We start from the raw sequence: 27,140 nt of genomic DNA, 5'->3' as shown, positions 1-27,140 counted from the left end.
GATTTTATTTGACTGGCTAGTATTTAGCAATCGTTTTAGATGTTGTACTTCCCATTGGCCTAAGGGCTACTGACGGCAGCTAGTTCACTCCACAGTTTTCAATGGATCGCGTTAACTTGCTCATCTGTGTTGATTTCCAATTGCAGTCGAGTAAAGGAGAGTTGAGTGCTCTTCTGCATCAGCTTCAGGAAAAGGAAAGGCTGCTCGCTGCCGTGAAGGAGGAAGCCGCTGCCACAAAGGAGCGCTGTAAGCAGTTAACGCAGGTGAAGACATTCTTAGTTAAGGGCTGAGCTTCCTGAGCCAGCAGTGCCACCTTAAAGACCACCCGGGCTCCTTGACCTAATTTTTAGTGTAAAAATCTATACACTACAAAAGTAATTCTCTTTTAGATAATGGTATGGAAGGCTTGCAGTCTTTCATGATAATAAAGATATTTATTAGATAGTCTAACCAGAATAGGATAACCATTGTGCTTGGAATGTAAGAGTTTATTTGATGTGTATCTGTTCTTCACAGAAGCATAGCATCCAATTACGTGATAGTGTGAAGCTAGTATGTTACTTATGGATGGAAAATCGTGTGATAAATTGTCATACTTTTAAAATTAACTTCTTTAACACCTTAGATATTTTAGTCTGAGGGGTAAAATCTAAATACAAGCAAGCCATTTAAAAATGCTGTATAGAGCCGGGCTGGTGGCGCACGCATTTAATCCCCAGCACTTGGGAGGCAGAGGCAGGCGGATCTCTGTGAGTTCGAGGCCGGGCTGGACCGACAGCCTCCAAAACAATACAGAGAAACCCTGTCTCCTAAAAAAAAATGCTGTTTAGAATAATGCACAGAATTGGAGCTCTAGAGAGAATGTGTCTCCCCATTAGATGCAGTAGTACAGACCAGCCGTGCACCATCTCGTCACCACCCACTTGGCAGTGTGAATCCTCTGTGTGCGTGGTCTAAAGAGAAAGCCAGTGGAGGAGGCACAGAATCTGTCAGCCTCTTCCTTATGCGCAGCTCTAATAGAGTTGGGTGTGAATATCATTTAATACTGCTTTTTTGAAGTTTAAAAAAGATAGGCAAGCTACTTTTTGATGTTTTGGTTGTGAGCCTAACCTTTAACAGCTAACTATTTCTTCAGTCCACTAAGTTACTTTTTAGTAACTCATTGTGCTGTATACTGGGGATGTATGTACTTGGTAATAACTAAGTTAAATAGTTACATGAAAAGATAAATCTGAGTTAATTATCTTCTAATGAAATTTATTAATACTTTGAACACCTTATTTAATATGGAGTTAAATGAAGTGCAGTTCTTGTTTTTCTGTTTTATTTTGGGACAGTTTTAGGTAGCCCAGCTGGCCTATTTGCCTGTATTGCTGAGAATGACCTTGATCCTCCTGACTCTACCTGCAGGTGCTGGGATTATAGATTGTGCCACACCTGGCTTTAGTACAGTGCAGTTTTGTTGTTGCTGCTGTTGTTTGTTTCTCTGTGTAACTGCTCTGGCTGCCTTGGAACTTGATCTGTAGACCAGCATGGCCTCAAATTCATAGAGATCCACCTGCCCCCTCCCCCCCAGGGCTGGGATTAAAGGCGCGTGTACTACCACCTGGCTTGGTGTAATTCTTTAAAAAGAAATTGTTAAGTATATTGTACATCAGCACAACAGCTTCCAAATGTAAATCTTAAATATATGAAGAAGTATATAGATAAGTTCATAAATTGCTTTATAAAAACTTAAATTCTGTCACAGTTTCTTAAAGCAGGAATGTGTTCATAGCTTCAGTAACTAACATTGCTTTTGCTCTCTGACTCAGCCATTCTCGTTTCTTTTCTGCTGTGGACATGCCCTGTCAAAAGGCAGGCCCCCTTTGCTTCCATTCTAGCAGCTTCCCAGTGTCTTCACTGAACCCCAGAGGAGAGTAGGATCACATTAGCGTGTAGGGCTTACTTTATGCTCACAGCCTTTAATGATTAAATCAAAAAGTGCATTGGAAATAGAAACAAATTGGCGAGTGTTTGTACTGTGAAGGGAATTGTGAAGAGTGGGGAGATGCAGAGGACTCTTGGTTTTTAATTCCCTGACTTTGCTTTTTACCCAGGCCCTGATTAAATATTCATGATTTTGTTACTGTGAAAACATTGGCTGATTTTGGTAGTGTTGTAATACCCTTTTCATGACAAGTTCTTCATAAATTTCTTTTCTGATTGGCTATTCTAGGAAATGATGACAGAGAAAGAAAGAAGCAATGTAGTTATAACAAGGATGAAAGACCGGATTGGAGCACTGGAAAAGGAACACAGTATGTTTCAGAACAAAATGCACATCAGCTACCAGGAGACTGAGCAGATGCAGATGAAGGTGTGTGGAGTCCTGGGAGTAAGATGAAATGTGTCTGTTCATTTCATCTACACTTTCAAGTGCCTTGTAAGGCTTGGCTATTGGCACAGTGACTAGTTAAACTCACCGCTCTTCATTCTATTGTAATTAATGTTCTGTATGGAGATAAGGTAGGAAGGCTGGAAATACACTATGTCTGTAGAGGTAAGCATATTGTGTGCTGTGCTGCAGTGGAGTTAGGAAGCTGGGAAAGGGGATTGGTAGTAGATAGGAGAGTTTTTACACACAGTATTCAGACGGTGTTGGGTCCTCTGGATTAGCTTTGTCAAGGAAGACTGAAGGAATGGGGGAAGGCTTTAAGAGTTACTTGGTGTGATTCTTTATTTCCATCTCTGTAGATGGTGGGTCATTGGCTGTATTTTGGAAAACTAGGACTTTGTGAGAAATACAATAAAAGTTTTGAAAGTTGAGAGCCAAGGTTGGAATGAAGAAAAGATGTAGAAATAAGTGTGGGTCCATTTAAAGGGCCGGCTGTGCCTGAAGATTGGACAGTCAGTGAATGAATTCAGGGAAGCCAGCAGTTGTGGTTCATTGTACCTTTTAGTGATCAGTCTGGCAGCAGTGTGGAAAGTGAAATAAGGGGCAGTTGGAAACGTTTGCAGGAATCAGGTAAGGACCGCTAAAGATAAACCAGGTGTTGACAATGAGAAGATTGAGTTGTTGGACTGATCCAAAAAACTGGTGTGCTTGGCATTAAGTGGGAAGAGGGATGTAGGGAGGATGATTCCTAGAGGGTTAGTGAAAGTGACTGCTGTGTCCCGGTGGCCATAGACCTTTCTCCAATCTCTGAATGTTTCCAGACATCTGGCTCTTAGGATATTTTCCATATATCATTCATTTTCAAGATTTCAATTAGGTCTGGACCAATGAATTCTTACTCCCTTCCTTCCTTTTTTCTTCCTTCCATCTCTTGCAGAACAAACCTTGGATTTGTCAGTTGAGGTTTTAATATTCCCCATAATGGAACTCTCCCAAACTGTCACTTCCATTTGCTGGCTGATACTTTAGTTCTAAAGTAATGTACGGATCTGAGATTGAACATAACTAATGTCAGATTCTTACTGAGCAAGTTGTTTTTATTTCCTTCAATTTTCATGTATTTATTTATGAATTGGTTTTTCGAGACAGGGTTTCACTGTATTGTTTTGGAGGCTGTCCTGGAACTCGCTCTGTAGACCAGGCTGGCCTCGAACTCACGGAGATCCTCCCGCCTCTGCCTCGCGAGTGCTGGGATTAAAGGCGTGCGCCACCAACACCCGTGAATTATAGCCCTTACTAGTATTTTTTCTTTATATTCTAACTTGTAATTCATCCAGATTTTTAAAAATAAAATAACTGCTTCAGTCATAGTACTATTCTGATAAAGTTTTAAAATTATTCTTCACAGCTAACAAAATCCAGTGTTTCCCACAGAAATATCAAATATCCAATACCAGTAAGAGATGAGTGTCATTGTTAGGTTGGTGCTTGTTTTCCTCTCCTGTCTTCTCATCCCTTAGTCATTCGAGACATTGTCTCTCATCAGTTGGGCTATTAAAAGAACTGATTTTGCCAAGTGTTGGTGGTGCAAGCCTTTAATCCCAGCACTCGGGAGGCAGGGGTGGGCGGATCTCTGTGAGTTCGAGGCCAGCCTGGTCTACAGATTGAGTTCCAGGACAGCCTCCAAAACAATACAGAGAAACCCTGTCTCAAAAAACCAAAACAAAAACAAAAAAAAACCCTGATTGTCATAGTTTTTTTAATGTGATCTTTTAAAAGTATTTCTTAAAACATTTACCATTTTATGTGTATGAGTTTGTCTGCATTAATGTGTATGTAACCCATGCGTGCCTGGTGTCCTCAGAGGTCAGGAAGAGAGTATGGGATACCTGGAGTTGCGCAGCGTGAGTCCTCTGGAAGAGCAGCGAGTGCTCTCAGCCACTGAGCCGTTGCCTGCTCTTTGCTTGATTGCTATTGATGGCTTATGTGAAATCAGCCAGCTGTTGAGCAGCCTTTCCTATTGACGGTGAAAGGTTAATTGAATTCACTCACTCTGCTTCTCCTTGATTGTTTGTAGAGGTCAGGGTGTATACATCTATATATGGAATCCATAGAAATTTTCTGAAAGCTAGGAAAATGCTTTCACTTTTGCTAACTGAATTGTTAGTAAGATTATCAATAGATATTTCTCTTAGTAGACTAATTTATATAGTAAAATGAAGACATGTCCTTATATGACTATAAAAATGTTCTTTATTGTCTGTTGTGAAATTAAACAATTAGAGGTCAAAGCAATGTAAGATTAGTGATTGTAGAGGTTGAGAGATCATGTATATGAATGGTAATGCTAATATAGCAGAATGAATATATTTAACATCATTAAAATTTGTATACATGAAAACGGTGGAGCCAGCAAATAGCTCGGGTAATGGAACTTGATGCCAAGCCTGATGACCTGAGTTCAGTCTCTGGGACTCAGGTGGTAGAGAGAGAGAGAGACAGAGACAGAGAGACAGAGACACAGAGAGAGAGACAGAGACACACAGAGAGAGAGACAGAGACACAGAGAGAGAGAGACAGAGACACAGAGAGAGAGAGACAGAGACACAGAGAGAGAGAGAGAGAGAGAGAGAGAGAGAGAATATGAGAATTTCCGAATGTGTCCTCTGAGCACAGATACATGTACACTGACATACAGCATACATATGCACATGCCAAATAGATGTAATTAAAGAAGAAAATGGCTAAGATGGTACATTATATATTATATATTTTTGAGCACAGTAAAAGCTGAGTGGTCTTGAATGTTTTCAAGTAGATTTTGTGGTGTCTGTTAGTTATGCTTAATGTATAATGTTTAAACTTTGGCTAAAACTTTTATTTATGTATTCATTTTTACAATGAGGATCTCTCCTTATTGTCCTGGGTGGTCTGGAACTTGCCGACTAGGCCAGGCTGGCATTAAAACTCAGGTCTATCAGTTTCTGCTTCCCATGTGCTGGCATTAAGGCATATGTCAACTCATTCAATTGACAACTTTAAAAATATTGTTAGTATAATGTTGACCTATTCTGTGGTCAGGAACAGGACCCTTCTGTGTAGTAGGCTGTGAGAAGTCTCAAATAATATCTTAGTTCTGAAACTTGATGTGTGTTTGTTTCTTATCTCAAGATGTGAGAGTACCTGCTGATCTGCTTAGGTTTTGAGCTGGGCAGTTTTTTTTATATCAGATGTGAAAGTAACTGTCGATCTGCTTAGGTTTTGATTGAGCTGGGCAGCTTGTACTTATTTTCCATTCATCACTAAGCAGTTCTTTCTTTGTCTTCCTGTTGACCTGAAATGCTTTGGATTTCATTTTCTTTTTCTTTTTTTTTTTTTGGTTTTATGAGACAGGGTTTCTCTGTATTGTTTTGGAGGATGTCCTGGAACTCACTCTGTAGACCAGGCTGGCCTCGAACTCACAGAGATATGCCTGCCTCTGCCTCCCGAGTGCTGGGATTAAATGCGTGCGCCACCACTGTCCGGCTCTTTTTTTCTTTTTGTTGGTTTTTTGAGACAGGGTTCCCCTGTGTAGCTGTGGAGCCTGTCCTGGAACTAGCACTTGTAGACCAGGTTGGTCTTGAACTCAGAGATCTACCTGCCTCTGCCTTCCGAGTGCTGGATTTCATTTTGTTAATGCCTTTTCCTCTCTTACTATAGTGGACTTTCTCTTAAAGGAGGCGTTGTTCACCTTTGTTTACTAAATTTGTCTTTTTAAAATAGTTTCAGCAAGTTCGGGAGCAAATGGAAGCAGAGATAGCTCACTTGAAGCAGGAAAATGGCATACTGAGAGACGCTGTCAGCAACACCACCAGCCAGCTGGAAAGCAAGTATGTCTCCAGGCCCTTTATTCTCACTAAATGGCACACTGCTTTTTCTGTCATCAAAAGGATGCTTGAGAAACTGCCTAGACTTTTGCTCCCTCCGTTTGCTTCTAATCTTGTTCCCAAAACAATTGTTTTCCTTGTGTGAATCCCCTGGAGTATCGCCATTGCCACTGGAGAAGCACACATGTACTGAAGGCATCTGTCCCCAGCCCAGCACTTCTTAACTTTCATTATTCTCAGTAGCTCCTGTGATGCTGATTTACAGAGCAGAGTCTTGGTCCTCCTACCTCTAGACAGACTCTTATCCAGAGATCCAGAGGTGGAGCCCAGGTGGTTCATGGGCCATTCGAGAAACCATACTTTAGAAAGACTAGTAGTCTTGGGCAAAGTAAGCGCTCTTAGCTGATTATTTATTTTTCAATAATGAAGTAAAGGCTTATTCACAGAATTTAAAATGATCTCTTCCTCTGGACAATAGGGCATGTCCTATTACAATGATATTGGTGTTAAGAGGGTGTTGGTTTTTAAAAACATTTAGCTTAGTTAATGTCTTTGAGTGCTTCTGCCTCTGTGCCGCGTGTCTGCCTGGGAGGCCAGAACAGGGTGTTGGGTTCCCTACAAGTACGTGTGGGTGATGGGAGCTGAACCTCGGCCTTCTTCAAAAGCAACAAGTGTTTTCTTTCCAACCTCCATATTAGGAGTCTCTTAGTCTAATGGCAACATTGTCTGTTTGTGTGCCTTGGTTTTTGGTTATCCTTTTTTGAATATTTTATAGTGCTTTTCAAACTTAAAATTACCATTTTTGAGTCTATGGCCCAGCTTGTGTTCCACGGATTGTATGCCCAGGACACACAGTACAACAGCTGTGGGAGTCTGGGGATGGAGCTCAGGCGGTTGGGCTTCCGTAGCTTTTGCCCTCTTAGCTATCCTGTTAGCGCTGTAGTGTGCTTTTTGGAGCTTGCATTAGGGTCTGAATATTTCGGGGTACCGCAGTCCACTTAGGGGAGCAGCCTGCAAGTGGGTTACCTGTGCAGCACAGCTGGCGTGGAGTTCTTTATGTGTGTAGCAGTGTGAGCCCTAACCTAGTCACTGCTTTCAGGCAGTCTGCAGAGCTAAGTAAGCTGCGTCAGGACTGTGGGCGGCTGGCGAGCGAGCTCAACGAGAAGACCGGGAGGTTGCAGCAAGAGGGAGTCCAGAAGAAGAATGCAGAGCAAGCTGCCACCCAGTTGAAGGTGACCCCTCCGCGCCCCTTTGTACCATTTTGTCACTGTTATTGACCTAAATGGCTTCATGACCTAAATGTGTCTGTGGGGTTGAGAAATCTAGTGTGATGTTTAATAAGACCTACGATGCAAGGGTTCTTGCCTTTCCAAAGGTGTATCTTGATAAAGCATTGAATGTAGGCCTGGATTTGAAGCTAAAGACTGAAGATATGAAAAGTGAAACCAAGTGGCTGACAAGTAATGGTAGAATTCTGTTTCATATTGTGGTTGGAATCTACATATGGAAGGCAAAAATTATTTTAGAAAAGCACCTTTAGCATTGCTATTATCTATAACATGAATTCCTCATCAAGTCCAATAGAACCCCTCCTAGCATTGGAATAGTTTTGTTTTGTTTTTTTCTTTTGAGCCTAACACCAGAGAACTCCAATGGTTTGCACTTGAGCCCATGGTGTACAAATGTTTCCGATCCCAGAATGATAGTGTGTGTGTTGTGAGCTGCTTATGCTGTCAGCTGTGAACGGTTGCTCAGGCTGATTGAAGGAGGAGCAGATGTGTGCCCTCATTACCTGAATTCTGGAACATACATGTTTCTCAGGCTGATTGAAGGAGGAGCAAATGTGTGCCCTCATTACCTGAATTCTGGAACATACGTGTTTTGAGGAATGATAGCTACCTGTTCCTCCTTCCACCAAGAAAAAAGATTTTCTAAAAATAAACAGTTCAATTTATAGATGTTATATGCAGTGTGACTATTAGATCCTCTATCCATAGTGATAGATAGCATATTTTGAGGCCAGTTCCAGACAGTTTCATAATTACCTTTAGAAAAGGTATAACTTGATTTCTTCTTTTCTTTTTCTTCCAAGTTTTGATGAATCCTATGTGACTGTGACACACTGTATTTTCTGGGGGATTTGCTGCTGACATGGATGAGGACATGTATTCTATGTAGATATGAATAAATAATAAGTGGCATTACAATTAGTAATCTTGGTGTTTTGCAATATGTATATTTAACTATGAGCTTTAGGTGCTTCTTGGGATTTAGCAATAAAGGTATTCTCTTGTCTCTGAAGCTTCTGGACTTAAGACTGGTTGAGAACAGTAGATCATTGCTGGTGGATGTGATAGGGTGCAGCAGCTGCCTGTCTTATCCCACAGTGCAGTAATGAGTTTCTGAGATGATGGGTGGGATGACGCATGTGCCTGACATGCTCCGCCCCTTTATTTTACAACGGAAATCTCATCCGCTTCTCTCTTTAAATATCCAGGTCCAACTTCAGGAAGCTGAGAGGAGGTGGGAAGAAGTCCAGAGCTACATCAGGAAGAGAACAGCAGAGCACGAGGCTGCACAGCAAGGTAAGCAAGAGGCGTTGGCGGGGCTGGGACAGCCGTCTGCAGAGAAAGACTCTGGCCTTTGGTAGAGCCAAATAAAGTTAGAGCCTGTCCAATTTCTTCAGCATTAGTTGGGTGTTTTAGAACGAGCAACCTTGTAGCCTTGTCTGCAGCGCTGCTAAGCGACTGCAGGAGAGACAGCACCTGATAGGAGAAGGGCCTGCGCGACCTTGTTTGCTGTCATGGTGGCCTCGGGCTTCGCAGTGTTCTCAGTCTCAGGGAGAAACACGCTGCTCACTTGAATCTGTCCCCCTTTGCAAGTGCCAACTTTGCTGTCTTTATTCCCACTGCTCCCCTTTGTCTTAGGGTTTCTGTTGTGATAAACACCATGATCAAAGTCGACTTGGAGAGGAAATGGTTTATTTCATCCTCGAGCTTACCGTCTGTCATGTGGGGCAGGTTCTGATGCAGACGCCATGAAAGACACTGCTTACTGGCTTGCTTCTTTCTCATGACTTCTCCTTCTTCTTTGGTTTTGGTTTTTTGGGACACGGTTTCTCTGTGTAGGCATGGCTGTCTTGGAACTTGCCTCTGCCTCCCAAGTGCTGAGATTAAAGATGTGTGCCACCACCACCCAGAACCACCAGCCCCATGGTAGCACCCCTGCACCCTCCCCAGATTAGTCATCAGTCAAAAAGATGCCTCACAGGTTTGTTCACAGACCAGTCCTCTGGCCACAGTTACTTGGTAAAGATTTCTTCTTCCTCCCAGCTCCATTAGATGGACGGGAACACTAGCTGACACATCTTCTCTACTCGACCGGGGCCCACTCCACATAGGATAGATGAGAACTCTGACTTTTCAGTTCCTTCATTTCCTCTGCATAGCACTTTTCTTTTTTAATAATAAACTTGATTTACAAGTTTTTTGTAATAAAGTAGATCCAGTTTTGTAATCTTGTTCTGTAGACCAGGCTGGCCTTGAACTCACAGAGATCCACTTGCCTCTGCCTCCTGATGCTGGGATTAAAGGCACGAGCCACCAAATCTGTACACTCAGAGTAGTTATTTCAGACCTGAGGAGCTGCACATTAGAGTTTATACTGCCATTATCAGATATATTTGTATGTATTTGTTCATTACCAAAAATGGAAAATCTATGGCAGAGTGTTAGCTAGAAATGTAACTGGTTTTATACTCCTTTTCATAACTGTGTCTCTCACAGTTATGTGTGTCCTTGCATCCTAATAATTAGCTTTTCCATTCTTTCCCTTACATTGCACTGTGCCCACATGGATATTTGTTACGTATATGCTTGTATTGTTGGCTGGAGTCCACATAAGATATATAAATCCAAGGTTCATTACTTTTCTCAAATTTTCTGACCTCCCTAAATATTTTTCTCCAAATTTTGCAATTACATTTTTTTAAGAGATTGACAATATTCCATTTTACACATGCGCAGGCACACAAACATGTGTGCACATGCGTGCCACATCTGTTGATTGATATCTGGGCTAATTTTGATTCTCTGCTTTATTGAGTAAAGCAGCAATAAAGACGTCCTTCTTCTTGGTAGAAACTGGCTTCCTGTTACAGAGAGTAAAGTCCTAATCTCATTTCTTCCACTTGTCTCTCATGGTTCTGAACTGTTGATATATTTTCATTACATCAGTATTCATGTTTTTGTCAGCGCGACTATAAGGAATGGTGATCCAGGATATATGTTAAAACTTATTTGCTCTTTTGTTCTTATTTATTTCCTGAAGCTTACTATTACTTCATTTTACCCTTGCTTGATGCTATTTTATTAAAAAATTTTGCATTTCTTAATCCACTACCCCTCAGCGTGTCGAGGCAGGGAGTTGTGTTAGATTTGCCTCATGGTCCCTCCTGGACGTCAGTCTTCATGCTCTAGTGCTTGTTACTTTCTAGATTTTTCCACAGCTGCCTTCCTAAGTCTCGCTTCCTTTCTGCCATATTGTTTGGATTCTATGTCACTGCCACAGTCCCCTCCTTCATGGACTGAAGCTTGGTTTTCACTAGCTGCATATGAGTATGTAGAAGTGCGTTTGTGGAGGCCTTACATAATCTGAAAACATCTTTACTATGTTAGGTTGATCTGACTGGAGGTTGAGTTGTAAGTCAGCAATATTTAATCTATAGAATTTTGACACCGTGAACTTAATGCTTTAACTGTTGGTGGTAAATATATGCACCTTGAATTCTAATCCCCAGTATGTTTATTATATGTTTACTTTTCAGGAGTTTTTTCTGAGTTGTATTGTTTTGTGGATGAGAGAAATTATCTTTCTTAATGGAGACACATGCACACGCACAGCTGTATGCTTCTGTCTGTGGCCATGGGTTCCCTCCAACCTATGGGCTTGTTTGTTCGTGGTGTGGGACAGGGTGATGGTTCTCACGCTGCCTGGTGTCTCCTGTCAGTCAGCGTTTGATTCAGTGTGTTCCCCTTTTCTTCTCTGCCAAGTTAGTGGTTGTCTTTAATACACTTTGACTTCATTTATTGTGATTTTGAGTTAAAATGGTTCATATTTACTTTTTTATCTTTTTGGTTTTTCAAGACAGGGTTTCTCTGTGGCTTTGGAGGCTGTCCTGGAGCTAGCTCTTGTAGACCAGGCTGGGGATTAAAGGTGTGCACCACCAACGCCTGGTTTATATATAGTTTTTTGATGCATCTCTTTTTGGGTGTTATCTGTAGGAAAGAAGAAAGGCAAACAGAAAAGTTATCTTTCATTTCAAATTACTTAAATGGCATTTTAAATGTCAGTTTTTATGGAGTAGATTTCCTTGGTGTCTTTTTCTATGTAGCAGAGTTCAAGGAATTTATATGAAAATTGCGAACATAATTATTCATGGATCTCTGGGGAAATAAAAAGTGCTTTTAAGAAATGGTAGAGCCATTTAAAATGTTTTTATCCTATTTAATTAATGTTTATTGGATACTGTGCCAAGTCGTAGGCACAGTTCTGCATATGGAGGCACCACAGTCTCTGACCCAGAAGAACTCACTCTTAGGACAAAAGGAATCGGACAAGGTGGCAGTTATACAGGGAAGCATGAGCTTCTGTGAATGCAGAAGGACACGGGAGACCTGTGCAAGTGTTCCGGAGAAGGCGACACACACACATGCATGCATACACACACACACACACGCACACGCACACACACACACATACACACACATGCATACACATATACACACATGTATACACACAGACACACACACAGACACACATAGACACACACATGCATACCCACACACAGACACACACACACAGACGCACACACACAGACACACATGCATACACACACAGACACACACAGACACACACATGCACACACACGTATACACACATGTATACACACAGACACACACATGCATACCCACACAGACACACACACATGTACACACACATGCATATACACACACATATATACACACATGCATACACATACAGATACACACAGACACTCACATGCACACACACAGACACAGAGACACACACAGACACACACACACACACAGACATGCACATACATGCATACACACATACAGACACACACATGCAGACAGACAGACACACACATGCAGACAGACAGACAGACAGACAGACACACACACACACACACACACACACACACTGAGGATAGAAGGAATGAAAGAAGAGGCATTTGTAAGACGTAGTATTTTTGTTTGCTATAGATTTACAAAGTAAATTTGTGGCCAAAGAAAATGAAGTCCAGAGTCTGCACAGTAAGCTCACAGACACCCTGGTGTCGAAACAGCAGTTGGAGCAGAGACTGATGCAATTAATGGAGTCGGAACAAAAGAGGGTGAGCAAAGAAGAGTCTCTGCAAGTCCAAGTTCAGGTATTTGCTTTTCTTTCTTTGAAAATAAGGGGTTGTATTTATGTTTTATATGTATAAGAGTAAGTAATTAAAGAAAGATCATGAATTAGAGTGAAGGAGAGGAGCCATTGGAAAGGTTTGGGGGTGGTGGTGGTATTATTTTAATTTAAAAATTGTAAAAAAAATTCAAAATATATGTCTATGTAAATGCATTACATTCAAATAGCTTCCATTTCAGTGTCTAAATAATTAAGAACAAGGAATTAGGATAAGTGTGGTATATCTTAATTCTTAATAGTGGCAAGTAATTAGCATTTAATATTTGAGCATTTGTTAAAAGATGAGCTCATCCACTTCTTCAGAACTTCTTGTGATAGGATCAGGGACAGGAAAACAGCCTAGATGTCTGCCATGTAAATTAACTCAAATTGCTTGATAAACCAAGACCATGTAAATCCTTGTGTTCATGTACAGGTGGATATTTATTAACACACTTGTCCTTTCTCTTATTGTTTTCTGTTGACCAAAAGGATATTTTGGAACAAAATGAGGCTTTGAAAGCTCAGATTCAACAATTCCATTCCCAGATAGCTGCTCAGGTAATGGTGCAGTTTTGGTTGCTTACTGTTAGTCATAGCTCTCCAGTTGTTTGAACAATTATCTGAATGCCTGTGTAGTGCCAGACTCCAGAAGTTGGGAGACTGGTCAATAAATCAGTATGTAGTGGCCCCAAGTTTCAAACACTACGTATTATATATGCTACTTGTGAAGCACTAAGAACCCCAAATCTGTATAATTAGAAGGGTTAAGTGAGAGCGCTCACCCCTGGGAAAAAACGCTCAGAGCTCTGTCACAAAACAAAAGGGATAGCCAAGGAGAGCCTAGCATAGGGACTGATACTGGTTGATGGACTGTCACAGAATGTTGACTTAGCCTCTGGATCTCACACATGCACGAAGGGTAGCTGTGTTAGCTTCAGCTTCCAAACTGTATTTGCAGAAGACTCATTGAAATGTGTGTTTCAGTTTAGTTGCAGAGTCTTAAAAAATGGCATGGTAAATCTGTTGTTTGACACCCATGCTTTGATTGATTGGTAGGTTGGCTTCGGAATATAAATGATAAAACATTTAGAAAAAAAGTGAAGGTTTCCACAAATACATACACTATAAGTTTCAGTTTTTTGTTCAACTTTTAAATTATAAAAATTATTTGTAGCAACAAGTACTAGAAATTTGACTCCTAGGCTGGAGAGGTGACTCAGCAGTAAAGCCTGCTGTTGATCAGAGGACCAGAATCCAATTCCCAGCGTCTATACCAGGCAGTGCACAGGGTGTCTAATGGCCTCCTCCATTATCTGCACTCATGTGCCCATGCCACCCCTACAACACTTACACATTTGAGTCTCATAAAGCTTTGCGCACATTAATGTTTTTCCTAATTGCTTCTTTGTGGAGATGATGCTTTAAATTTATTTGAGGTTGGATTGAGGTCTTTATAGTCAGCTGACAGACCTGGTCAGGAATGCCTTCGAGAATGCTGAGGCTTTCATAGTGGGGAGGAAGGGGGCAGCATGTGCATTCTCCCCACTCTTAATCACGAAGTGGGTCATTTCAGGAGATTTTGCTGAGTAAGAGAGGTACAGAGTGGAGATGGCCCTAGTGAACGGTCCTACCCCTTATGTACTTGTTCTTGTCAGTGTTTATAGTTCCTAGGCCTGCCCATTGCTCAAGTCTTAATATCCTGTGACGTGATGTGTAATTTCCTAACACTGGCTGTTGGTGATCAGATTTGCTTTCAGAATGATAGCCACTCACCATAGGCCAGATTTGTCTTTAACGGCCTTACAGATGTTAGTTTTTCTTGTTTTTAAAACTCTGTTGTGGTTATTATTGTACAGCTTTTAAGTTTTCCTCAAATGCTCTTATGTTGATGGTGTTTTTCTTCCTCAGACCTCCGCTTCAGCTCTAGCAGAAGAATTACATAAAGTGTAAGCCTGCCATTCCACACTTCTTAATAATTGTGTCATAACCACTAACAGATACAATACACAGTTAACTTCATACTCTGAAAAATTTAACTCTTAGTTTGTTTTTTGTTTTTTTCTTTTTTTATCTTGTGTCTGTTTAATCCTAAACATTACATGTTGTTTTCGTTGTTATCATAAAAGAGCTGGGCAAAGTATCCTCCATTTGAGATTTGGTAATTATGTAGAAGAGGCAATTGTGTTTTCAGAGTAGTGGAAGGAAGTTGGTGCTTTTGTCTGCTTTGCACTTTTGGCTCTTCTGTCTAGCCCTGTGACATTAGACAGTACACTCTAAGTAAATTTATGTTGTTTTGTGTTGCATACTATACTGATATGGCCACTTGTTTGCAGATAACCTATAATCTGGTTTTGATGCCAAACTTCTTTGATTCAAGTTTTTAACAATATCTGTCTATGCATTCGTGTATCTATAGTAGACTAAATAGTCTGTAGGAAGAAAGTACAGTTATATGACACTTAGTTAAGATTATCCTTTCCAGGTAAGACTAATACTTTGGTGTGTAAATTCTCATTAAAAGCACAAATGTATTTCCTTTCTGAAGGATTGCAGAAAAGGACAAGCAACTCAAGCAGACTGAAGATTCATTAGCAAATGAACACGACCACTTAGCAAGCAAAGAGGAGGAGCTTAAGGTACAGTAACTCTTAAAGCTTGCTGCTGCAGTGTTTTATAGCAGTGAACGTTGAAGATTAGTCAGTATGTGTTACATGATTCTGGAACTCATGGAAACGTGCTTTCTCTTTCTGAACTAAAGAACTTCTTTAGTGGTAAGAGGAAAATCCAAAAGGTTTACTCAGATGATGCATTTCATATAACAATTTTAGAAATTTGGCAAGTAACAGAATTGATGGTGTTTTATAGTAATATATTCTTTATGCTTCATTAAGGCCTGCCTTAGGATTCAGAAAGCAAAGTCAGCCACTGTTGCACCCTTCCCCCATGGGGGGTCTGTTACCAGGAGCTTTTAGCAAAGCACTTCTTGTCCCCTCCTCCCAGTAAGGCCTGCATGCAAGTTCCTGTTTATTGTCTAAAAGCTAATTCCTGGTTTTGGCCCACCCTTTGCTGGCGGTCCCTGGGAAGGTAGGCTTCTGACCTTGGTGTTTTTCCACCATGCCTGCCTTTGGTATGTAAGGCTCCACTCTTGTAAAAAATAAACGCCATTCTCCTTGTAAGAATGAGCCGCTAAATAAAAAAAATGCCATTCTCCTTAGCCCTTAGCCTTGGATCGTTGTGAAGTATGGTAGCACTGTAGCTGCAAACACACTGACAGCTCGCTACAAGCCACAAGCTATAGAGGGCAGGCAGTGGTGGCACACATCTTTAATCCTAGAATTCAGCAGGTAAAGGCAGACGGATCTCTGTTGTTAGTTCAAGGCCACCCAGGGATACACGAGAGTGAGTCAGTCTGAAAGAGAATTAGACCTCACACCTTTAATCCCTGGACTTATGAGAGATATTTAAGACAGGAACAGGGTCTCAGAGCTGGGCTCATTCTCCAGCCACATTGAGGATAGGAAGACATTAAGTCTCAGGATTCTCCAACCACACTGAGAGGCAGCAGTGTGGGTTTTGTGGAACCAGGATCACCTTTCATTCTGAGGGCTAGTGAGAGCTGGCTCTGAACCCTGAACCCCAGTATCTGTCTCTGGGTCTTTTATAATGTTTCTTTTTGGTTTAGGAAATTTCTAATTTGAGACTTTTACCTAACTCTTAAAGTAGGACAGATATGTTGCCACCGGTTTAAAGTAAATTTTATGAAATACTTTTAATACCATGCACTTTTTTCTTGCTCTAGGATATCCAGAATATGAATTTCTTATTAAAAGCGGAAGTGCAGAAATTGCAGGCTCTTGCTAATGAGCAGGTAGACCATTTTTGTTTATTTACCTCTGAAGAATTTTGGTTTGCCTTTCATTGTTTATTTGAGGCTTCGAGCCCAGTTTTCTGCGTGTAAATTCTATCCGTAATGGTTACTTATGTTTGACTGTGGAATGTGTTATGGAGATCCTCTGCATAAACCACCTAGATGGCATCTATTCATAATGGAGGTAACATGACACAGTGATTCTTCATTTCTGAGACAGAGGAGATGGTTAAAACAGTCTTAATGTGCTGCATGTTTTAGCCTTTTCCTTCTAATGTAGAAAAGGCAACTTTTTCAATAGGGAAAATTGACCTCTGAGAAGTAAAAAGTAATGGAAAATAAAACACAGAGAGGTATATAGTTTTGTTATAGCTTTAATCCAAATGTGTGGAAATAGAAGTGTTTATATGGATAAATGTAGTTTCACGGCTTCCTAAGAAGTGGTTTTCGTGTTGCTCTGATGCAGGCTGCTGCAGTCCATGAGGCCGAGAAGCTGCAGAAGAGGTGAGGACTGTGCTCTATGCAGACGCAGGTGCAGCCACGCCCATGGATGCTGCCGCCACCGGGCTTGTGCCTAGTTCCGGAAACCTTGAATGAACTTGTTTTAATTGACACTCTTCTCTCATAGCATTCATGTAAAGGATGATAAAATAAGATTGCTTGAAGAGCAGCTGCAGTGTGAAATTGCAAGCAAAACGGAAGAATTTAAGGTGTGTGATTAAGCTTGTGAACTCAGCTTTCTCAGAATAGCTTCTTAGGAGTTTACTAACAATGACTCTAAAAAAATGCTATTTTTTAGTACAGTCATTTGGAAACATTATTTACTTAGTTTATTTGGTGGCTTACGTGAATAGTGATTTTAGTTTTTTGAGGTAGGGTTTCTCTGTGGCTTTGGAGGCTGTCCTGGAACTAGCTCTTGTAGACCAGGCTGGCCTCGAACTCACAGAGATCCGCCTGCCTCTCCCTCCTGAGTGCTGGGACTAAAGGCGTGCGCCACCAACGCCCAGCTTGCTTGGCAGTCTTTAATTGAGTATGTTACGTTTGCGCATAGTTTTGCTGTCTGTGCTGTTGTTGCAGTGCTAGTCTCTGTTGGCCCCTGGATTTTTATGTATGTGTGTAACTGCAGCGTTGCTGTGAATACCCGAAGCAGCAGTATGTGGCTGCTTGTTCAGAAACCCAGTTCCCATGGTGACTGCCTTTCTCTCTCAAAAAGTAAATTGGCCTTTATTCTTCCAGATTCTGAATGACCAGAACAAAGCATTGCAGTTGGAAGTTCAGAACCTACAGACTGCTGTCTCTCAACAGGTGAGCCTTTTCATGGGGTAGTGTGGGGCGGCCAGAGTGTAAGAAGGTCTAGTGAGAATGAATCTGTGCTTAATATTAAATGTGTTTTTCAATCACACCCCACTCATTTTGTGCTGTTTCAAAATTAAAGTTTTGTGTCTCTGAGATGAAGCAAATGTTAATCTTTTCATAAATATTTTGCAAAACAGAAAGAAAAGAAGCTCTGTTTTTGTAGCGTTAATCTTTTTATTCAGGCAGTATGGTTTCTCAAAAAGAAGAGTGGGTTTGAAGCTTACAAGTACCTTGTAATTGCTTAGTATTTCTGAGTCCTACATAGTCTTTCACATCACGGTTATGCTAAACAATTTCTTAGATTTGCATGGCAAAGCTTAAATATATTGTTTAGTCTTATGATTTGCATAAAGGCCACGTCTAAATCGTTTATTTTAAAAAAAAAGTATGTGTATACACATGTGTACATAGTTGTAAGGTGAATGGTGAGGAATACACATACACACATTCCTCTTACAGTATATACATGTATCCTTAAAAAGGAAGACAGTATATGTGAGTGTGTGTGTATGTATGTACACACACACACACTCACACTCACACTCACTCCCATTATCCCCCTCACCACTATCCATCTTTCTGTATGAGTGGTGCTGCTGCATAAGCCAGCGTCTAGTGGTGTCTTTTCTCTGCTGCTTCCATAGTCTTGTTTTTGTAGTTTCTCATATAAGCTCCTCAATCATACTTTTAGAAAACATTCTAGGAGCTGGCCAGACAGTTTAGAGAAAGGTATTTCCTACCGATCCTGAGAACCTGAGTTTGACTTCTGGGAACTACAAGGTAGAAGGAGAGGAACACCTCCCACAGATTGTTCTCTGCCCCCCCCCCCACATGTGAGCCCTGAGGTCCCCACATAAGTAAATAAAATACAAACAGCTTTACAGCAAAGTAGTCTAGAAACTTTTGTTATTTCATGCTGCATTAGAATATAAATTTTATAGCTGGGCAGTGGTGGTGCACACCTTTAATCCTAGCACTCGGGAGGTAGACGCAGGCGGATCTCTTGAGTTTGAGGTCAGCCTGTTCTATAGAGTGAGTTGTAGGCTAGCCAGGTCTATATAGTGAATTCCATGACAACTAAAGTAACACAGGAAAATCCTGTCATGAAAAACAAAACCTAAACAAACAAACACAAAGTTCATGTTTCCTTACTAGTAAGTTCTTGGGATGTCCTTCATTGGAAATGGCAGTGTTCCCTTTAGAGATGCTTGCGTTATTTGTTTTGCAGTTCACAATCAAGCAAGTACACTCCTGAGGTAAAGCTGCTGCTTTGCATTCGGTAATGTCAGGTTCCCACATCAGTTCCCTTTCCCTCTCCGTGATAGGAAATGCTCCGAGGTTTTTGTTCCTTTGTATATGTTTAAATGTCGCAGTGAAAAATGTAAATCTTCTCCTTTGTTATGTTATAGCCCAAGTGACCATCTGTGAAACTTGAATGTTGCGCAAAACTCTTAAATATTACTTCAGATAAGGCAACCTTAGTGGGTTAGGTTAGATAAATTATGGTAGTTTTTTTTTCTGTGTCTGTTAATTTTTACCTGGAGAAGTAGCATGCAGTGTCTGTGTACTGATTACAATATACAAACTTTAAAGTTTTACAAAGTCAGTTCTATGTAGGGAAAACAAATGTCTAGAAACTTAGGAATCTTCTTTACAATTCCAGTATTTCAGCTGTCTTTAGTTGCTGGAAATGCCTGCATTTGAAGAGAAAACCTGAAACTGTATTTCATTCTTTTTTAAAAAATTTATTAATTTATGGAGCTGTGCGCATGTGAGAGTAAGCACATACATGTGTGTGTCTGAGTGTGTGTATGTGTGTATGTTGGTATATGCTCTCTCTCCTTCCACCATGAAGGTTCTGTGGATTAAACTGAGGTCATCAGGCTTAGTGGCAAGTGCCTTCACCCACTGGGTCATCTTGATAGCTGGGAATCCTGAATCCTTAAGACCACTTTTAACTCACGGGGCTTTCAAGTATAATTAAGGAAATGAAAATGAATGCCTTTTCTTAAATGAATGCCTTTTCTTACATTTGTCGAACATTATTTGTCAATAGAAACAAACTTGTGAATGCCTATTTTTTGCCGAACTGATGTTTCCAACCTACAGTAACCTCTAGGTCCTATGATGTTTGGAAAAAACGACTTTCTGTTGTCTTACATAGAATTTTAAATCACACTTGTGGTAATGATTATTTTGAAAAAATTCCCTTATTCTTTTGTTACCAACTCAACTTTCTATCTGTTGTACACTTTAGGTATTTTGTTAGTTTGAGGTGGAGTTCTCTTATGTTTTCTGAACACATTTTTGTAGCTACAATTTTTGTATTTAAAAGAATTAAGGAGATGGATCTAATTTTGTAGGACTAATTTAGATCTGCATTGGGTAAATTCTTAAATATAATCTGTTTTTATAAAAAATAAATTAGGAAATAATGAGTAGCATGTATGTTTATTTTAAAATTAGATTTGTGCCCGAGACCTTTTGTCTAAACAAGTCAAGAAAATTTGTACTTTGATTAAACCCTGTTTGTGTGCACATACACTGCGGGGCATCAGAGAAGAGCCTGCAGTGTAGTTGAGGAATACGTTCCCTGCCTTCCCTGTGTGGCCCCAGGGCACTGGCCCCAGGGCAGCAGGCTTGGCTGCAGGCACTGCTGCTGCCTGGGCCATCTTGCCAGCCTCACTCTTTGGGCTTCTGCAGTCACCCTTTTAGTGTTACTGATCGGGAAATAAGAGAACAAAAGTAGTGTACCAAAGTTGCTTTTCATTTCCAGCTTTCTTTAACCTCCTCCTTCCTATATAGCAGTTAGAATTCCAAATGACAGTTAAGAGAGAACAAGTTTGTGATGTAAAACTTCCAGCTCTCTTGCCCCGGTGGTTTTGTTCTGGAGGAAAAGGTTGAACTTATTGAAGGAGTAACGGGTAATGTTGCATGTTGTCATTTCTTTAGGTATAGGATTAGCAAAGGCCAGAGGCCCCAGGTGTGGGAGTGTGCTAGACACTGAGGGAGGGAGGATGGGTGTGCAGGTTTGCTGGGCACTAGCCAGTGTTAGCCTAGGGAAGGAAGACAGGTAAGCTCTTCTGCTTGTCACCGTGGCTAGCTGTGCTTGTGGGCATGTTAGCCCGGCAGCAGCATGCCTTCATTCTTGCCGCAGTAGACTTGTAAGAGGCAGTCTGTGATCAGTCACTAAGTAACAATCATGGGAAGTTGCTCCTGTTTGCCTGACACCTCTTCCTGATTATACCGGATGATCGGAGGTTTCGGTTTGTCACCCTGGAGGAAGGAACAGAACTGGATTGGTAAAGTGAGAGTGTTGTCTGTATTTGAGGTGAAGAACCAGAGCACTGGGCTAAACATGACTGCACCAGGGGAACTGAGCTCATTGAGCATGTTTAGTCCAGTGTACACTAGGTATTGACCTGCGTGCTGAGGCTCTGGAGGTGAATGGGACTTGATTCTTGATTTGAAAATATGACTTATGTGCACACGTGTGGAAGAAAGGTGTGGGGAGTTAAATCCTTGAATCGTGTCTAGATTTTATTTGAAGAGTGGCAGAGTAACACGGGACAGCTTAGCTAAGAATTTGCTGGCCAGTGAGGGGCAGTTGGGCTGAGAGAAGCTTTCCAGTAGCATGGTGGCGTGCCGCAGAGCTGACAGACGTTCAGAACATGCCGAGACGCCGTGATTGTGGAGAATAGGGTGTGCGGCTGGAGGGAGACTCGCCAGGGCCTATAGGAGAAGCTTTGCTCACTGTATAAGGGTTTGTGAACCCGGTGTCACCAAAGAGCATTGCCAGGACGGACAGACATGTACTCTGCACATGAGAGAAGTCACAGTGACAGAAGTGAGGTGTCTGGTGTTAGGAGTCAGAGACGTAATAGGATTGAGTAGGCCTAGGACAACTAAATAATTAAGGCACAGGTAAGCTGGTCTCCATAGTGTTGTCCCTTTTCTAAGGTAGGATTCATTGAGACAAATGTGGATTAAAAACTTTTTATGAGTGTTAAGTTTATAAAAAGCAATGTCTATAAGAGTTGTTTCTGTACTATCAGATTGATGTGATGCACTTTGGGGATTTCCTGTCCTTTTTATGGGGGGACGATTGCTCCTTCCTTTGCAATAACACAGCGGTCCTTATTAACTCCAGACAGAATTTAGGGCATTGTGATGTTCACGATGAGTGAGTAAAGATGAGGACTGAATGTGGGCGCTACGAGAGGGGACTAATTTAGAAATGATGTGGCCGGGCGTTGGTGGCGCACGCCTTTAATCCCAGCTCTCGGGAGGCAGAGGCTGGCGGGTCTCTGTCAGTTCGAGACCAGCCTGGTCTACAAGAGCTAGTTCCAGGACAGCCTCCAAAGCCACAGAGAAACCCTGTCTCGAAAAACAAAAACAACAACAACAAAAAACATAGAAGATGTGGAATCTTAGGTCTCAGGTTTACCAATGGAAACTTTTATTTTTGAAAATGAGTATAATGAGATAGGTTCAAACAACCAGGAAATAACAGGTTTAGAAGATTGTTTCATGAGGTATGGGCAGAAAGCCCTGGACATGTTTGACCAGAGTACTAAATTGCCTGAGCGTCTGAACTTGAAGGGAGAAAGACATACAATGTAACCCCGGGAATTTGTGTCTGTGAGCATGTATTGGGGGTCAAGGGCCTAGGGTCAGTTTAATGTCATGTTTTCCATGCTTTTTAAGGAGAGGTATTTGTGTTGCTGCTTCTGCAGTGCACATGCACTTTTAATGTAGTCTGTTTTGGTCTGGTAGCATTTTCATTTTATCTGTCTACATGTTCAGAATCCACTGGACTATAAACAAGATTTATACAATTGCATTTGTGTTAGATTTCAGTGTAGGGGAAAATAACTGAAAGGGGAAAGCTTTAGCCTTAAAGGTCTAAATGGTTTATGTTTGAGGAAATCTTCCCACTTTCCTTTTTAGTGACTAATAATTTATTATCCTTGAGTTCCCAGTTCATTTTGCTAGTGCCTTGTCCCTCCTTTTGTATCCTGTTTGTGGATGCCTCTTTTCTGCTCTTGTGAATAAAAAAGTTCATAATTGTGGGCAGTTCTCAAATAAGGACTAAATTTTGGAAGTATTTAGAATCCTAAACTATTTCCACACAGTCTTTCTCTAAACTAATTTTATCTTATGCAAACTTGGTAGAATTAAATTAAGCCCTTTTTAATGTTTTTGTTTTTAGCCTCATAAAGATATTATGGAACAAATGGAAAAATGGTAAGAGTTTAACTTTTCATACTTTGACTCATTCCTACCAAATTTGTAGTGACCGAATTGTTAGGTGTAATAATCTAGGTTCTCAAAGTACTACTTGTATTTTGGGTTAGAAAAGAGTGTTGTGGACCGTGCATTAGCTAGGGTTACTTTATGGTATGTTTGTGGGTGTCATGTGATACTAATTGACTTGTTCAGACTGTTGTCAATCATACATTACCTGAGCATATTTTACTTACTGGTTAGGAGTCCACCTTAACACCATGATTGAGATCCTCAAAAATCTTTCCAGAAGTTTATAATAGATGAGGAACAGAGGGGTAGATCTGTGTAAAATATTTGGGAATGATATTTACCTTGACCAAATAGCTCATAGGAAGTTTTAAATGAATAATTTCAGCATTCAAGAGAAAGATGAGAAGTTAAAGACCGTGGAAGAACTACTTGAGACTGGACTCATCCAGGTGGCCACTAAGGAGGAGGAGCTGAACGTGAGCGCCCTCTAGACTGCTTTCCTCTCTTCTTCTGTCAGGGTCAGGGTTCACTGCGACAGTCTTCCCAAGGCTGTGTGCTACGTTTACAAGTTCATCAGCAATGTCATTTCATCTAAATGATATTTCTCTAGAAGTTGAAAATAGATGAGTGGAGTGTTCACCATCTCAGTTGACACTGCAGTTTGGAGATGTGTGTTCCTCTTACACCCACGTTCAGATTGTCACCAGCGATCACTAGCAGATGTCCTAAGTCTGTGAGTGGCTACGGGGTGAAGCCAAGTCAAGACCTACTGCTCCGGGCTCACTTTTAGCTCTTACTAAATTAACAGACCTTTGGGAAAGGATATTACAAGATGCCATTGAATTTATACTGCCATTGCTTAGCTGAAAAACGGCACACACTGTGTCTTTGAGGATGACAACATTTCAGTTGAAATGTATACGGTGATAATTGAATTGCAAAATGATTGACTAACTATAAAGGTTATAGGCAAAAGCGTAGAAGAAGGTGAATGGGCTAGCTTATTTTGAAGTAGCTAGTGTCTCAAGAATAGAAAAGCCACTGGTTGGTGGTGGCACACGCCTTTAATCCCAGCACTCGGGAGGCAGAGGCAGGCGAATCTCTGAGTTCGAGGCCAGCCTGGTCTACAAGAGCGAGTTCCAGGACAGCCTCCAAAGCCACAGAGAAACTCTGTCTTGAAAAAACAAAACAAAACAAAAACAAAAAAGAAAGGAAAAGAATAAAAAGTATGTTGTGTTTATATGGTTTTGAAAACAGGCCCTAAGAACAGAAAACTCAGCCCTGACAAAAGAAGTTCAAGAGTTAAAGGCCACGCAGAGCAATCAGGTAATGAATAGTGTGCAATGAATGCATCTGTTAATCCTACACATTTCTCCTCACAACAGGCATAGCCAGTACATGAAATGTAATGCTCAACCTGTCTATTTTCCATGGTTGAATTTTTATAATTAAGCTTTTAATCAATGAATATTTAGTGACTAAGTAATAGAGGCTGCAATTTATTGAAAACTGTCTACGTGCTAGGTAGGCATTCTGTGAACTACTCCAAATAGGATTTCATTTTTTCTTTATTTAGTTAAATTTAACGTATTTTATGTATATGAGTGTTTTGCTCATTTATGCCCATGCGCTACATGCAATTAGTGCTCACTGAGGTCAGAAGAGGGCATCAGATTCCATGGGTCTGGAGTTTGAAGATGGCTGTGAGCTGCTATGTGGGTGCTGGATATTGAACCTGGGTCCTCTGAAAGAGTAGCAATTGCTTTAAACTTTTGAGCCATCTTTCCAGCCCAACTTTTTTCATTTAAAAAATGTATTCTTGTTGATGTTGCTGTGTGTAGGATAGTAAAGATACGCATGTGCCATGGACTGCTTGTGGAGGTCACAGGACGACTTAGGGAATCCTCCGCATTTATGTACATCATCAGGCTTGCATGACAAGCACTTTGCCTGCCCCGAGGGTCATCTTGCTGGCCATCTTCTTTTCTTTTTTTAATGCAACGATAAAAGAGTTGGCCACACAGAGACATGGAGTCTCTAATAATGGCAAAAAAAAAGGGGGGGGACTACATTGAAGTGAGGCAGTTTCTTAAGTGTAAATTCTCCTCTGGCCAGAATTACTAATTAAATAATTAAGCGTTTATCTAGTGGTTATTCTTCTGAACTATTTTATATTTAGTAGTTTCAAATCTGCTTATTTTCAAAATGTTTCTCATTTTTACCATTCTGACATACATTAAGAAAACCTAGAAAGAATTTTAGGTTTCCTTTTTCTTTTCAGTTTGTATAACAACAAGTTTAGGGATTATATATTTCTATTTCTGACTCATTTATATTTTTAAAAACTACTAAATTATGCATCCTTCTATTTCTAGGTTTCTTTTGTGTCTCTAGTTGAAGAACTTAGGAGAGTGTAAGTGATAACATTGTTGTAAATTGGACTTCTTTTGACTTATTTTCTTGGTGCCATTAAATGGAGTTTTATTCATTTGGGAGAGTTGGCATACATTATTACATCTATCTATCCATCTATCTATCTCGTATCTCTATACCTATCATCTGTCTATCTCTATCTGGAATTGGTGTACATTATTCTTCCCTACTCTCCCTCCTCCTCACCCTCTCTCCCTTTCTAATTGAGTCTGGCCAGGGTTTCCCCACATGCTTGGGGCTGGTGTCTTAACTCCTGATGCTCCTCTATCGCCTTCCTGAGTACTGAGATAGTTTACACCACCACACCTGGCTCAGTTGAACCTTCATTCTAGAATTTCTCATCTGTGGATTAAGGGAGATTAGCTGTGCGTCCCAAATTCAAAGATTTTTTTTTTAATCATTGTTAAAGTACAGATTCTTTTTTTTAATGTGGCATCAACTGTTAATTTTCCATGTTTAGTAGAAGCTATTACAGGTGAATTTATGTAGCACAGAGAGATAGTTCATGCATGCATTTCCCTTGTGAGGTGCCTGTCAGCTTTGATGCCATATTGTGTAGTAAGCTCAAACTCCTATAACCCAATGTCACTGAATGGAAGTCGATTCTCCCTGGTGTTGGTATTCTTCATGGTACAAATAGTAGATTTTCTGTGAATTGTTGAAGCATACCACCAACTTCTCACATGCATGGATTTCAGTAGTTGCTGATTAAATTCTTAGTGAACAGGAGCTTAAGGTTCTTTCTCTGCTTCTTGTTGTTACCATTTTAATTCAAATGAACAAGTTGTCTTGGAGACGCTTCTCATGGTGGTGTTGTTTTTGTGTTTAGTTGGTGGATCTCAGTGATTTCTAGTCAGGTTAATACTTGATTTGTTTGTTTAAGGATCCATGAGAAAGATGGACAGATCAAGTCTGTGGAAGAGCTTCTAGAAGTTGAACTTCTCAAAGTTGCTAATAAGGAGAAAACTGTTCAGGTAGTAGGAGAGAGAACAGTGTCTGCCTTTCTGTTCATCAACTCGAGTTAATACCATTTGATTTCATGTGTTTGTATGTTGCATTTCTTTGTCAACCTCAGTGTGTTTTCCATTGTCCAATCTTGTCTGTTTTATCATTGTCAAGGCTTTGAAACAGGAAATAGAGGTTCTAAAAGAAGAAATAGGAAATGCCCAGCTTGAAAAGGCTCACCAGGTAAAAATCCCAGAGCCACAGCATGACAGATTTATTAGTGTCTATGTTATTTGTGAGCTACTTTAAAATTTGTTCCCCTTGCTGTTAGTTCTTTAATAGTTTGCTACAAGTATATTTGTTTATATTCCTTTTAAATGCCTTTTACTAAGGTCCTCTTCTAGAGCAAGTTCTCTGTATTAATGTTTCATTTTAGTCAGTTTAAAAAATGAAGAATGCGGAACACTCTGGTAAAACAAACTTCATAGACCAGAGTGCATTGTTATAGAATGTGTATTCATCCACTGAATGTAGAAAAAAAAAATAATGAGTTTCCCCGGAT

The 27,140-nt window shown here is 40.6% G+C and overlaps 1 protein-coding gene across 9 annotated transcripts in view; it reads left to right on the top strand.

The window, feature by feature from the left end:
• Ktn1 (kinectin 1) overlaps positions 1–27,140 on the top strand; it is a 101,659-nt gene that overhangs the window by 38,213 nt on the left and 36,306 nt on the right. For 5 of the 9 annotated variants that reach the window (XM_040735799.1, XM_040735797.1, XM_040735796.1 and 2 more), the window contains exons 6-24: positions 147–263; positions 2,219–2,359; positions 6,140–6,246; positions 7,343–7,475; positions 8,741–8,828; positions 12,531–12,697; positions 13,207–13,275; positions 14,626–14,663; positions 15,263–15,353; positions 16,517–16,585; positions 17,052–17,089; positions 17,214–17,295; positions 17,822–17,890; positions 23,154–23,188; positions 23,586–23,676; positions 24,458–24,526; positions 25,576–25,613; positions 26,517–26,607; positions 26,753–26,821. In XM_040735799.1, the coding sequence (XP_040591733.1) occupies positions 147–263; positions 2,219–2,359; positions 6,140–6,246; positions 7,343–7,475; positions 8,741–8,828; positions 12,531–12,697; positions 13,207–13,275; positions 14,626–14,663; positions 15,263–15,353; positions 16,517–16,585; positions 17,052–17,089; positions 17,214–17,295; positions 17,822–17,890; positions 23,154–23,188; positions 23,586–23,676; positions 24,458–24,526; positions 25,576–25,613; positions 26,517–26,607; positions 26,753–26,821 (1,602 nt within the window). The remainder of the gene's footprint in view (positions 1–146; positions 264–2,218; positions 2,360–6,139; positions 6,247–7,342; positions 7,476–8,740; positions 8,829–12,530; positions 12,698–13,206; positions 13,276–14,625; positions 14,664–15,262; positions 15,354–16,516; positions 16,586–17,051; positions 17,090–17,213; positions 17,296–17,821; positions 17,891–23,153; positions 23,189–23,585; positions 23,677–24,457; positions 24,527–25,575; positions 25,614–26,516; positions 26,608–26,752; positions 26,822–27,140) is intronic. The other 4 variants (XM_040735801.1, XM_040735798.1, XM_040735795.1 and 1 more) reach the window with 2 other exon arrangements.

Source organism: Mesocricetus auratus, unplaced genomic scaffold, assembly GCF_017639785.1.
Source record: "Mesocricetus auratus isolate SY011 unplaced genomic scaffold, BCM_Maur_2.0 Super-Scaffold_100048, whole genome shotgun sequence".
NCBI classification, from domain to species: domain Eukaryota; kingdom Metazoa; phylum Chordata; class Mammalia; order Rodentia; family Cricetidae; genus Mesocricetus; species Mesocricetus auratus.
Note: the sequence above shows the minus strand (reverse complement) of the source record. Positions and strands in the feature narration are given on the sequence as shown.